The sequence below is a fragment of the Triplophysa dalaica genome, chromosome 24 (assembly GCF_015846415.1).
Source record: "Triplophysa dalaica isolate WHDGS20190420 chromosome 24, ASM1584641v1, whole genome shotgun sequence".
NCBI lineage: Eukaryota > Metazoa > Chordata > Actinopteri > Cypriniformes > Nemacheilidae > Triplophysa > Triplophysa dalaica.
The window spans coordinates 11,619,963-11,633,959 of NC_079565.1; the positions used below are offsets into that span (position 1 = coordinate 11,619,963).

The 13,997-nt window shown below is 44.4% G+C and overlaps 1 protein-coding gene across 1 annotated transcript; it reads left to right on the top strand.

The window, feature by feature from the left end:
* The first annotated feature begins 2,370 nt into the window (after positions 1 to 2,370).
* Positions 2,371 to 13,408, top strand: LOC130414442 (G2/M phase-specific E3 ubiquitin-protein ligase-like). Its single transcript, XM_056740333.1, has 8 exons — positions 2,371 to 2,434; positions 3,684 to 3,772; positions 10,375 to 10,576; positions 10,703 to 10,796; positions 11,989 to 12,145; positions 12,230 to 12,327; positions 12,413 to 12,560; positions 12,678 to 13,408. The coding sequence occupies exons 4-8, from the start codon at positions 10,705 to 10,707 to the stop codon at positions 12,729 to 12,731; spliced, it is 549 nt and encodes a 182-aa protein (XP_056596311.1). The 5' UTR covers positions 2,371 to 2,434; positions 3,684 to 3,772; positions 10,375 to 10,576; positions 10,703 to 10,704; the 3' UTR covers positions 12,732 to 13,408.
* The last annotated feature ends 589 nt before the right edge of the window (positions 13,409 to 13,997 follow it).

Consider the following 13,997-nt stretch of genomic DNA (forward strand, 5'->3'; position numbering starts at 1 on the left):
CGGGGATGAATCCCCCTCGAACACGCTACGTACCTTCTTGTGACCTTAATGTGGTTCCGCAGGGCTTTTCTATGGCCCCTTTCAAGCCCCTGAGAGATGCCAGTTTTCCTCACTTGATGATGAAGACTGTGCTCTTGGTGGTGCTCGCCTCCATTAAGAGGGTAGGGGACCTCCAGGCATTCTCTGTGTCCCACGAGTGCTTAGAGTTCAGGCCAGCTGATTCACACGTGATCCTGAGACCCCAGCTAGGCTACATGCCCAAGGCTCCCACCACTCCCTTTCTGGACCAGTTGGTGAGGCTTTAGGCGCTCTCCCCTGGGGAGGAACACCCGACCTCTACCGTTCTACCTCTAAAGTTCATAGGCATTTTTAATTCCTCTCTGTGTCATGAACGCTCAAGGAGAACCCAAGTGCAGGCAGCGAGACAGATGACGCAGGGTTAACAAAAGGGAATTATTATAAAGACAAAACTGAAAAAAACCCACAATGGGGTAAAACTGGAAAAGGTAGAAATAATAACTGACAAGGACAACCGTAGACCAACTATATAAAACTGAAAAAGACTAAATACTAAACAAGACAGTAAGGCAAAGGCAAAACATAAACAACACTTACTAGGGACAGATCTATGGAGCTTTTAGAGACTAGCATAAATACAGGAACCAAGACAAGGAACAAAATTAACTGGCACAGGACAATGAAACATGAGGACATTATAAAAGGAGACTAACAAAGGATAATTAACCAGGACCAGGTGACAGGAATTAAACACTGAGGGAAAGCTAACGAGGAAACGAGATGGTGGGAACAAAGACGCAGACCGGAGAGAGAGTATAGCAAGCCGATAGGATCACTATCTCTCCCTCCACACGCAACCTAAGGCTATGCCATGACTCCGCTGCAAGAAGAAAAATAAACATGACATGATGGTGGAATCAAGACACTCGGGATTGATGATAGATTCTAAAGATCAAACCCCAGTCTATCTCACAACATCTTGTTCCCTCCATCAGGGAACAAAGGTTACAGTCATAACCGAGACGTTCTGTTTCTATGCTTTTATTTTGTAGTAATGAATATGCTTAGGGGAAATGATTCAGACTAAAAGTATATACTTTTTTCCGGAAAAGTAGTGGTGTAAAACTAAAAGTCTGCAGAAATAGAAAGACTCAAGTAAAGTGCAGATGCTCCCAAAAAATACTTAATACATTAAATTTGTTACATTACAACACTGAGTAATCCAAACTATGAAATAACACAATTGGAACTTTTGGAATCATGACAAAAGGCTTCTTGATGTCTTCATGCTTTGTAAATGGTTTAAAATGAGTTTTTGTCTATTCTGGCTGCTTATTGATTGTTTTTATTGTTCAGTCAAAGTCATTAATTTCAAAAAACATATTTTATCAAATAAAAATTGTGTAATAAAAGAAACGAAAAACTAATTTGGCACAATTACATTCTTAGATTTCAAAACTCTATACAGCCCCATAAGTGTACACCTTTACATCAAAAGTTTTGTTGGGTCAGAAGAAACATTTTTTGTCAACTTAAATGGTAGAGTTCTATGAGTAATTGTGAGTATGCACTGTAAGTTATAGGCAAAATGTCAGTGCTTACAAATAAAAATATATATATATATATATAGACTCCTAGAATATCAGAAGTATTAGTAGGCCTACTGGTTGTATTAGCAACCAACCAAATTACAATTATAATACAATTTGTAGAAATGTAAATCTAATTTGAGGTTTTATGCGCAAGGTATTGTTGAAAACACTGTTGATTTGCCTTAATATTAATAATAACCAGGCAGGAAAAACTGATACCCGAAAAACCATGAGGTGTCTTGTTATTAATTTGCATTTTTTATTGTTTCTATTTTTCCTGTTTCATGAAATTACCTTTCTTGTTCTTTTTGTACTAGTAGTCTAATGTGAAAATCGTTTTAATAGAATTTTTCTTCATTACAAAATACCAAAAGGCTCCCTTAATTAAATGTATAAGTAAGAGTATTTGTTCAATATCAAGATATCAAAATTTATTTACACATTCATGAAATGTCTATAATATTGACTAACAAACTTTGATAGTGTGACAATGTGTATGTGTATTTTTTACTTGCAGACATCAAAACTTACTTATGTCAGTTTATTTCTAGTTTAGTAATGCAGTTTATTATTTCATTTTTAGTGTCTTTTTCTGCGTGTATGTGACGCATTTAAAATGTGATAATTAAAAAAGCTTTACCTACTGTATATAAAACAATAGTGTTTATAAGTTTTAATTAAAAAAGATGAAATACTCAATAAGATAAAAAAATAATTCTGAAAAGGTTTTATTTGTTTAATCAGGTGGACAGAGAAGCCAGGATTTAGCTCCCCCAGAGACTGAAGGATACTGTGTTAGTACCATCAGAAGTGTAACTGGAGAGGTAAAAAACATGTGTATAGTCTGAATCTGAATGCAAAAAATGCTTTGTAATGATCCCACTGCAGAGTCTTGTCTTGCATGTCAGGGAATGCCAGAGGTGCAATAAGATATTTTAACAAACCTTATGAAGGCTGCACATGGTAAAATATGTAACAAACTTTTTTTTAAAGAAATGTTTTCGTCTCTTTCTAACTGATATACCTTCTGCAACTGAAGAACATGTAGTGTCTTTGCAGTATATTAAGTCATTTTGATAACTAGTACTAGTACTAGTCAATCGATAAAAAATGAATCTGATTAATCACACATTTTTTCTGCGATCAATCCCAATTAACCACACATAAGCCTAACATGAATGCTTTTAAACATATTTCATTCTTATAAATTCACATTTAATCTCCAAATTAATGTAGAAACAGATTTCTTTAACAGCATCATTTTATGGATGAAAGCCAACATTCTGATATTAGTACTGCAACTGATGTCTCTTTTACATTTATTGTTTTTTGTTTATTTTAACAGTTTATGTATAACCGTATAATCATTCAACAGTATAACCTTTTTTGTTTGCAAACAGTGTGATGCGATTTTGTGGGCGGAGCCGAACGGGTCACACTAAACGTGCAACTGTTTAAAATTGTGGTCAAGTTGTTGAAAAGCCTTACATGAATAACAGCGTGATTATGTTATATAATGCTAGACAAAGGATGACAAGACAAACGGATGCTGCACGTTAAGTAAAGGATAATGTACAGGCAGCCGGTTGTTATTACAGAAATAAGCCCCGACAAGTGTATCACACTGAAGGGGCTTTTCTTGCATGCAGCCGGCTGCTTGAACATTATCCCGCTTATTATTACACGGTTACTTGCCAAATGACAAAAAAACTGGTCAAGAAAAAAGAATTTTTACTGAATGCAGACCTTTCGATAGGAAAAGCCGTCTACTATCAGCTAATTTGGTTTAGGCATTTATAAATATAATGTCATATGTTATTAAAATACATTTTATATTTATATATTTGTCAAAATGATTTGCTGCATCCAGGTAACCGTGTGTTATTTGTTTTGAGAGGTTGTTATCTGGGAATAATAAACCTGCAAATGTTGCGACTGGCCAATCAGAATCAAGCATTCCAACGAGCCGCATAATAAAATAGGCCTATAAAATAAATGAATCACATGCGTCAATGCCTTAACATTGATAGCCCTACGTTTAATATGTATTCTGCATAATTATTTGCTTTTTAGTTTACAGATGCAGTATGTCCTGGATGCAAAAAAAACTTTCCTATAAAAGAATTGGAGCTCAACACAAGTGTCTGTGGTGATTCAGAAAGGTAATGGTGATACCATAATTTTGTACATGTTGTGATTTAGGCATGTTGCATTAAGTCTTGGATCATGAACATTGCTCTAGAGTTTGAGCATTAATTAAACTGTATATTTTATATTATAAAAAATGTGATTTATTAAATCTCTCCCTAGTCTAGTGTCCATTCGGTCAAGGAGTCCTGAAATATTACAGCCACAAAATGAAGAAATGTCATAGTATGTTCATTAAAAGGATAATTCACAGAACCCAAGTTTTACTCGCACTCAAGGCATCAATTCAATTCATTTCAAGTTTATTTATAAAGCGCTTTTCACAATAGGCATTGTTGCAAAGCAGCTTTACAGGAGCAGATAAGGAAAACAGAAAAACACAGAAAGGTAGAACACAGCACAGTGTATGGTGTTTATAGAACAAACAAGATCATTCTAGTAAATAATATCTAATAAATAAATAAATAAATAAATGCTGTCTTCCGGTGAGCAAGGCCAACACTGCCCTGCTGTGGCGAGGAACCCAAACTCCAATGATTAATTAATGGAGAAAGAAAACCTCGGGAGAAACCAGGCTCAGCCGGGAGGGCCAGATCCCCTCTGACATCCACAAAGAAGAGGGAGAGCCCTCCAGCCGTGACCCAGAAAGTCCCACTCGCCGAAACCGTGCAGGTCCAACTCGGTCCCACTCTGGCGGGGAGTGTTTTTTCGGCACAACACCGGCTTATCATTGTAAATTCATGTGACAAACGCGGCAGTGCAGAGGAAACAGCTTAACAAAACGTCTTGGTTACGTATGTAACCTCAGTTCCCTGATGGAGGGAACGAGACGTTGTGTCGAGAACGACAGATGGGGTTCGCCCTTGAAAACCAATCAACTCTGACTACTATAGAAAAGGCCAATGAAATTTGGCGAATGAAATTTGCATGCCGGGCTCCGCCCCCGGATATCCGGTATAAAAGGAAGCTGGCGTGCAGCATTCATTTACCTCTTGTTCTGAAGAGCCTGAGATCCTCTCACGACTGCAGCAGAATACGATACGTGTTTGTGGCATAAGGGACACAAAGTCTCGTTCCCTCCATCAGGGAACTGAGGTTACATACGTAACCAAGACGTTCCCTTTCTGTCGGTCTCTCGACGTTGTGTCGAGAACGACAGATGGGGTTATCAATGGAAAACGCAACAAACGCTGTATCGCGTCACAATCTCAGCGAAGCGACGGTAACAAGCCTGGGCGTGTCAGCTCGAAGCTTTCGTGAAACTTGTAACCTTCCAGTGTGGTGGTCGTGGGGTTCCAGAGCTTTCTAAGAGAAAGATGGGTACAGCCCTGACCGGTAACCTTTCACGGACGGGGCCTTAGCTCTCTACAGGCGAGAGGCCGTCCGGCTTGGGTTTTCACCGGGAAAAGCGCAACTCTTAATCAGAGAAGCGCTGCAGAGGCCACCTCCTACCCATGGGGAGGAATATGGTGGAGATATGATATGGTCTCGTCCTTGGAGGAGAACGCATGGAACGGGCGGACTGGGTAGTACGGCGAGGTGGAGGTCCACCTGGGAAAGCTCATGGGTTACCATGTGTGGGAACCATTGTCATGAGGGTATAACAGACGGCACAGCCCACGGTGGGGGTGTTACTGCGTCCGATTGCACAGGTCTGGTTAGAACTATCTGTGATAGTTCATAAAGTTTCCCGGCCTAAGGGGGAAGGCTGCTCTGCCCAGCCAACCCCCAGGAGGTGCTTGCTTAGTGATGGATGGAATGCCTGTTCTTAACCAGTGTCTGGGTAAGAAGGAAGGTTGGTGAGGTACCAATTTTCTTAGCCATGTGTTTGGGTAAGAAGAAAATGGTAGATAGCACACTGACCCAACCTCTTGGAGGGTGGGAAGGTGCTTTCGCAGGCATACGCCCCCCCGGATGCCAGTCCTACATGTCGCCACGCAGGACGTGGGCTGACACCGGGTTTACGCGAAGGTTGTTAACCCTTGCGAAGGTGTTTGGGCGTAGCCCAACCCGTAGCTCTACAGATGTCTGCTAGAGAGGTGCTTCTGCCAGTGCCCAGCAGGTGGCTAAACTCTGGTGGAGTGAGCCCTCACTGCCAATGGGCATGGGAGATTCTGAGATCGAAATGCCGTCGTAACGGCATTCACGACCCAGTGCGCCAGACTCTGCTTGGAGACAGCCTTCCCCTTCTGCTGTCCTCCAACACAAACTAGGAGCTGGTCAGAGCTACTGAAGCTCTGCGTGCGGTCCAGGACACAACACGGATGGGGTTGGGTCTTCCTCCCCAGTGGGGAGCGCCTGCAAGTCCACCACTTGGTCCCCGAAGGGAGAAGTGGGAACTTTGGGCACGTATCCGGGCCTGGGTCTCAAGATAACGGGAGAGTTACCAGGGCCGAATTTAAGGCAATCCGGGGACACAGAGAATGCTTGGAGGTCCCCTACCCTCTTGACGGAAGCGCGCACCAACAGGAGGGCTGTCTTACTCAGGTGAGGAAGATCGGAACCTCTGAGGGGCTCTCAAGAGGGTATGGAGCGGAGATGAGGCGGATTTCCGCCCTCTCGCGCCCGTTAGGAACCTGGTGACCAGGTCGAGTTGCCCTACAAACTTTCCATCAACTGAGTCGTGATGAGTGGCGATAGCGACTACATACACTTCAGTTTGGAGGGGAGATGTTAGTCTCCAGTCTCGTGAGAAGGGGAACACAATCCTGATCAAGCACCTCAGTGGGTCTTTTCTCGTTGAGAGAGAGAGACACCAGGACGAGAAGAGGCGCCGTCTAGAGGCGTGTGACCGCCTAGTAGATGGGGCCCTAGCCTGGGTGATGGTCTCAGCCATAGAGGGGGAGTAGCCATCTCAGGATTTTCTTGTCCCGTCTAGAGACCAAACATGGGTGTTCCAGAGGTCTGATCTGGGATGCCAGAACGTGTCCTTCCCCTGAGAGAGCAGGTCCTCTCTCAGGGGAATGGTTCAGGGGGAGTCGCTGTTCAGAGCATCAACTCTGAAGCCAAGTGCGGTTAGACAAGTGTGGTGTAACCAATACACTTGGTGCTCCTCTTCCCTGACCTTGCACAGTGTTTGTGCAAGGAGGCTCCTGGGGGGGGAAGGTGTGCTTCCGCCCGTCCCGTGGTCAGCTGTGCGCCAGGGCACCCGTGCCGAGGGGGGCCTCGGTCAGGGAGTACCAAAGCAGACAATGGGTGGTGTCATGGGAGGCAAAGAGGTCTATCTGTGCCTGTCCGAACAACACCCAAAATGAGCTGGACCGGGGGTGGAGTCGCCACTCTCCGCAAGGCGTATACTGACGAGAGAGCGTGTCGGCTGTCTGGTTCAGTTTGCCTGGGATGTGTGTGGCCCGCAGGGAGCGGATCACCTGCTAACTCCACAGGAGGAGGCGTCGGGCAAGTTGTGTTAGTTACCGTGAGCGTACACCACTCTAGGCAATTGCACAGCGCAGACGGGGGCCCGTCCAGCGCCCCGCTTCTGCGTGCCCGTTGCACACTGCACCCCACCCCTGCAGCGAGGCGTCCGTCGTCACCACGACGTGCCTCGTAACCTGCCCGAGGGGAACCCCCGCCCGGAGGAAGGTCATGGAAGACCAAGGGGTTAGGGTGCGTCGGCAGCAGGGCGTCATCACCATGCGCCTGCTGCCGGTGTGCCACGCTGTCCTCGGAACTTGACTCTGTGGCCAGTGTTGAAGCGGTCTCATGTGCATCAGCCCGAGGGGTATTACCCCCGCGGAGAATGCCATGTGTCCCAGGAGCCTCCAGTTCCAACACTGGCTGGGCGCGTGCTGCGGACAGCTGTGCCGTCATGGTGACAGAGTTTGGTTCCATACCGAGAAAGAGGATGCTCTGCACTGGGGAGAGTTTGCTCTTTTCTCGGTTGACCTGAAATCCCAATCGATCTAGATGCCGGAGCACCAGGTCCCTCTGTGTACACAACAGATCTCACGAGTGTTTGCCAGTCGTCGAGATAGTTCAGGGACAGACCGAAAGGGAGGACTCTGTACTGATATGCCCACCCCTCGAACTCGAACCATGGGAACGGGGCAGTGTCGGGGGATCGAGACATTAGAGTAAGCGTCCTTCAGGTCGATTACCACAAACCAATCCTGACACCTGATAGATGTCAGGATGCGCCTCTGCGTGAGCATCTGAACGGCAACTCGTGAAGGTGCTTGTTCAGGGTACGCAGACCTATGGCAACCCGCCGTCTTTCTTGGGAATGATGAAGTGCAGGTTGTGACCCACTGAACGTCTTGATTTTGGACGAACTCGATGCCTGTTTTGCCAGAAGTCTCTGGGAAACTGGATCGAGTAACCAAGACTGACCACCCGCATTAGCCAGCGAGACAGTGTGGGCAGCTCTTGAGCTCCCAGGGACTGTACAGGGTGACCAAGGGGGCAGTCTGCTTCATCATTTCCATGGGGGGTGGTTCGTCGGCTGGCGGAGCTAACCATCTGTCGCCGAGCACAGTCCAGTGGACCGAAAAACTCTGTGAGTAAGTGGGCGCCAGGCCCTGAAAAGGGCCCGGCTTTGGTGACGAGGCAGGAGTCGTCTCGTACCGACCGATCAGAGCCGTGGCTGTGATGGTTCGGGCCCGATGTTGTTCTCCCTGGAGTCTTCCCGTCAGTGTCCCTTCTCGTGAGAAGTTTGCTGACGGGGTGGAGGTTTCCCCCTCGACCTCTGCTTCCGGGGTGCCGTCTGTGGGGGCACAGGAACCGGAATCGATGTCGAAGGGGTCCTGGGTTGCAGGGAAGCAGACGTCACGCGGGATCTCGGAGGCCTTCAGGCGGCCGAGTCGCGGTGAGAAAAATGTGGTTAATTGCCACTGTCTGCTTCACCGTCAAAAACTGCTGAGCGCAGTCCTCGACGGTCTTTACCAACAACCCACCCTGCGAGATGGGTGCATCAAGAAAGCGGACTTCCTTGGTATCACTCTTCTGCACAAGGTATAGCCGGGGGTGTCTCTCCTGGACCACTACCGTGGACATCGTCCGACCCAGGGCCCGTGCCGCCGCCTTACTCGCCCGTAGAGCGCTGTCAGCGGCGGCACGGAGATCCTGCATTATACCCAGGTCGGCCTTACCCTCGTGGGGCTCTCTCAACGCCTTGGCCTGGCGGACCTGCAGGATGGCCATGGCGAAGAGAGAGGAGGCAGCCTGGTCCGCGGCATCGCAAGCCCTCGACACCAGTGATGCCGAAGTCTTACGTGCTTTGGACCGTAGGCGTGGCCGATTCCCCCCAGGTGGTAGCCATCCACGGCACAGGTGCACCGCGGGCGGACGTTCCACTCAGGGGATCTCGACGCAGTCCTTGGCTGCCCCACCATCGAGGGAAGTAAGGGAGGTGGAGCTGGTTTTCACTGGAGCGGTCCGAGAGTGGAGCGCTCCAAGTTTTACACAGCTCCTCATGCACCTCCGGAAACCCGGGTTAGCATGAATGACATTTCTGCTTCCTCCTAACTCGACCGCTGGGGGTGGAGCTCGGATTCGTCAGAGTCGGATGTCAGTCTCCCTCCGATGCTGCGAGCGACATCTCATCTACGTCACACATCGTTCCCGATGTGTGTGGGTGAGAATCCGGACGGTATGCCACCGCCGGTTGGGGAACGTTCAGAAAAGCGAATCGGGGTGCGATCGGCCCGTGAGCACTTAGCTGGCGGGTTTACGTTCGCAGAGTTCCCCATATCACTAACGCTGCTAACGTGGGTGGTCATCAGGGCCGTAGCCACAGATGTCACAGCCCTGGTAGCAGACGAAATGGTGGCTGGTTCCCGTAGGAAGACAGCCACCCGTGACCGCAACTTCTGAATGACAATCTACCCGCAGTGCGGGCAGATGTGTCAACGAACACTGCTTCAGTGTGCTGGACGCCCACACACCTAATGCAGCGATCGTATCCATTCCTTTCCGCACCAAAGAGAACAGCCGCGCTGGAGAATGCTCAGTCAGTCCTGAAAAGGACTTTTAGATAAATCTCACACACCTCGGAACTGCCGAGACGCCCAGGGGAAGGTCGCTGCAGGTAGGGACGATCCGCTGCTACACGTCGTAGATCCGGCAGTAGAAGAAGACGAAGAATTCATTGAATTCGTTCAGTTCGTAGTCATGAGCGAAGGCTCTGAAGAACAAAAGGTAAATGAATGCTGCACGCCGGCTTCATTTTATACCGGATATCCGGGGGCGGAGCCCGGCATGCAAAGTTCATTCGCCAAATTTCATTGGCCTTTTCTATAGTAGTCAGAGTTGATTGGTTCTCAAGGGCGAACCCCATCTGTCGTTCTCGACACAACGTCGAGAGACCGACAGAAAGGGAACTACAGTTAACAGAAGGATGGATGCACTTTTTCGAGCTTCAAAATCTCTTCCCATATTCAATCCCATTATAAAACTTGGAAGAGCCTGTAAAGGCTACGTGCTGTATTATTCTTAAAGAAGAAAGTCATATACACATAAGATGCCTTGACGGTGAGTGAAACGTGGTGTGATTGTTTCCAGTGAAATATCCTTTTAAGAAAAGTAACACTAATGTTACCAGATAACGTACTTGTATTACTTGTATTCAATCTTGAATAAGTAACATTATCAAGTAAAAATGACAAATACAAATTCACAGTGTGGAGGATGTCCTACAGTGGCTTGCATCTCAAGTTGACACAAAGAATTCAGCCTCTGTGTGTCCAGAACGAATCTCTTGGAACGAGGACTCTTACTGTGGAAGCAACAAAAGTTTAGCTCCCCAGTCAACACATTAAAAATCACCTTCTTGGGAGAGGCTGGAGCTGACACAGGGGCTTTACGTAAATAATTCCTGACAGGTCAGAATTTATGCATTTAGGAACCGGAATACAAAATCATGAAATTCAGAATGTTCTTCTTTTCTTTTAATTCGTTTGCTTTCTCCTTATAAGATCATTCTGTAAAAAAATGATATTTTTTTACAGAAATGATTGGTGGCATAGAGACCAGACTCTTTGAAGGAGGTAAAGGAAAAATGCCCAAGTACTCTTTTAATGATCTGGACAATGGCCTATTTCGGTAAGTGTTTTATATTAAAGTAAAAGTTCAACTAGAAGTAAATATTCTGTCACTGACTGACTAATCACATCATACTAAAGTGTAAGTGTGACTTAATATAAGAATATCACTGCTGCATTTTTCATGTGATCCAAATCTGTTGAAAGGATATAAATGGTAGCCTAAAATTGTTCTGTGTTTTGGGGTAATCTGTCCATCAAAAGCATTTAAGGATCAAATTTAAAGGGGTGATATGACACGGGTTAAACAAATGCGTCAAGTTGGCAACGCAAACGCAACGCAAAACATTTGCAAAATAGCCTCAAACGTTTGTGCTCCGTTTGTGCCGTAAAATTTTTTGTTTGTGCTGCTTCAGGTTGTCAGATATTAGAAGAATCATTTTAGGTCATTCGGAGGTCACTCATGCTCCAAAACCTCCGAAAATAGTCCCGCTTGTTTGTGCTCTGTTTGTGCCGCGAAAGTTGCGTTTGTGCTGCGTCGGTTTTTTAAATATTAGACATTGAATTATAGGCGATGATGTCACCAGCCCCCGACATGCACCAAAATCATCCAAAATAGCCTCAATCGTTTGTGCTCCATTTGTGCCGATAAAAGTATCATTTCTGCGACTTTTCTAACTATACAGTTGAGGTAACATTATCAAGGTAACACCAAAACGACCCACCAAATCACATATGTTACCTATCCACTATGCGTTTTCAAGTTTTCAACTTCACGCAGGTGGCATAAACTAATATTTTCATTTGTGTTGGATGTAATGCAATGTGTATACAGGATTTAAGGTTCAAAAACGCCGTATTTTCCACATGTGCATGTTTGTATCTCCTCTTTGCCCGCCTCTCTGAAACGCAAGATTATTTACAAAGCTCATCGCTCTGAAAAGCGAGGTGTGCTGTGATTGGCCAGTTAACCAGTGCATAGTGATTGGTCGAATACTGCAATATTGGCAACATCCGGTTCCAAAACAATTGTACTGACAAGTCGGCTACCTTACTTGCGTTTACATTTGGGCGGTCTCAGTCAAATCATAACACGAACTAATGTAGATTTGTGGGGGTGTGGTTACACGAGTTGTTTCAGGCATGTCTGGGTGTGCATTCTCTTTTATATAGAATGCATATTTTGTTTCAACACTGTAATTTTAGCATTGAAAAAAAAAATGTTTTACTGTATTTTCAATTTAATTGTTTAGAGTTGCTGGGGAGTTATTTGCTGTTAGCCTTGCCCAGGGTGGCCCAGCTCCAAGATTTTTACAGAACTGGTGTTACGATTTTCTGTTGAGTGGAAACCTTGAAACGATTACCAAGGAGACTGTTTATGATGTTGATATTTCACCACTAATTCAAAAGGTATGTCACATGTTCTTTGTTTCATTCTATTGTCATATGCCTTTATAAATGCAAACAGACACATTCTTTCTTAATTCTTTAAAGATCGAGGAGACTTCAGATCTGTCTTCGTGCACTGAAGAGATAGTCAGCTGTGGTTACACCGGGCCTATAAAAAAAAATAACAAGGCGAATATAACAAGGTGTTATTTTATATATTCCTTTGAAAACAGAATGTATTCAATTAATTATTACTACTACTTGACATACTTCTCTATCTTATAATAGAGCGATTGTGATGCATGCTGCTGCTCGACGAACTCTAATGCTTCTGCAGCTCCGTGAGGGTCTACAGCTGTACGGGTTAATAGATGTCATGAGAAAAAACAGAGAAGTGTGCCGTAGCTTATTTGTGGTTCAAGGTGGTGATGATAAGGTAAAGAACTGGAATATTTTCAGTTTGCATAATTGTTGTAAAAATGGTTGTTATTATTTTGTAATATATATATATTGTATGCTGTTTCAATATTTTCTCCCTGCCGTATTTTTTCAGGAGGACTCTCATTACATTGTGTCCAATCTTCACCCAGAAATGAGTGAGACTTAAACATGCCAAAGAGTTGCAAATCCTAGATCACTTTCAGGATTTTCTAAAGGAGCTTGCAGGCAAGTTTATGTTCATTCCAGAATCTTAATGTTGTAATTTTAAAGGGATACCATACCCAAGAATGAAAATTCTCCCTCGAAGTTGTTCCAAATCTGTATAAATGTCTTGTTAGCAACATGTTTTATAAATGCTTTTTTTGAAAGAATGTTTAATGTATTTCGATGACTGTTGTCACATGTTGCAGATTAACTTCAAATGTTTAAGACTGTTCCTCTTGATAATTTTAAACTGACTACACTTTAAATAAATAGCAAATTCTGTCATCATTTATTCACCCTGATGTCATTCAAAATCTGTGTATGACACTTTTTGTTTGGTTGAACACAAAAGGAGATATGTTTAGAGGTCTCAGTGGTTTTGTACATATCATCTTTTGTGTTCTGCCAGAGAAAGTCAGTCATAGCTTTTGAATGATTTGAGGGTAAATAAATTATGAAAGAGTGACTGATGCCTTAGCCTTTTATTATTTTACATGCTTTTCAAATGAATGTTTCTCAACATATTTTTTTCAATGTTACAATATGTAAAACATAACTATCGAAACATAATGTATTACAAATAAAAAAATCTTTAAATGCTTCAAACATAAGAGCAAAGTCTTTTGGATAATACTTGAAGCATACCTCTACATCGGCTCCTACACTGGGGTATGCAGCATTCCAATATGCCAGAGCTGTGGAGAAAGATTTCCTTCTGCTCTGATAGGATGGTTGTTCCATCTCCCTATGTTCCAGAAAATATTCTCTAACCCTTAACATTTTAAAACAGACCACATCCAGTCAACAGTACCTTCTGTAAGAAACAATTAATCCTGCCAAATATTACAATATTGAACCTACAGAAAAATGCAGACAAAAGACTTTTTGCAGTTGTTTCACAGTTCTCTAAAATACTTGATTCGGATAGGTCAGTCGCAACATTCAGAGGTCTTTTATTCCCTGATAACAACCACTAAAACTGATAACACATTTGTCACTATGCCACTGTTTACTGTACAGTGCCCTTTAGCCATAAATTCACCTTTCACTAGTCTGTAACCACCAGCATGAGGCATTCTTAATTTGCTTTTATAACACAAGTTCACCAACTGAACTTCCCAGAACGTTACCCCAACGTTAGTTTTAGTTTTTTTAGGTTCCTTTTCTGGTTCTCCAGGAATGTTTTCTTCAAAGACTGTGACTGAATGCGCATGCATGCTGGTGAAGA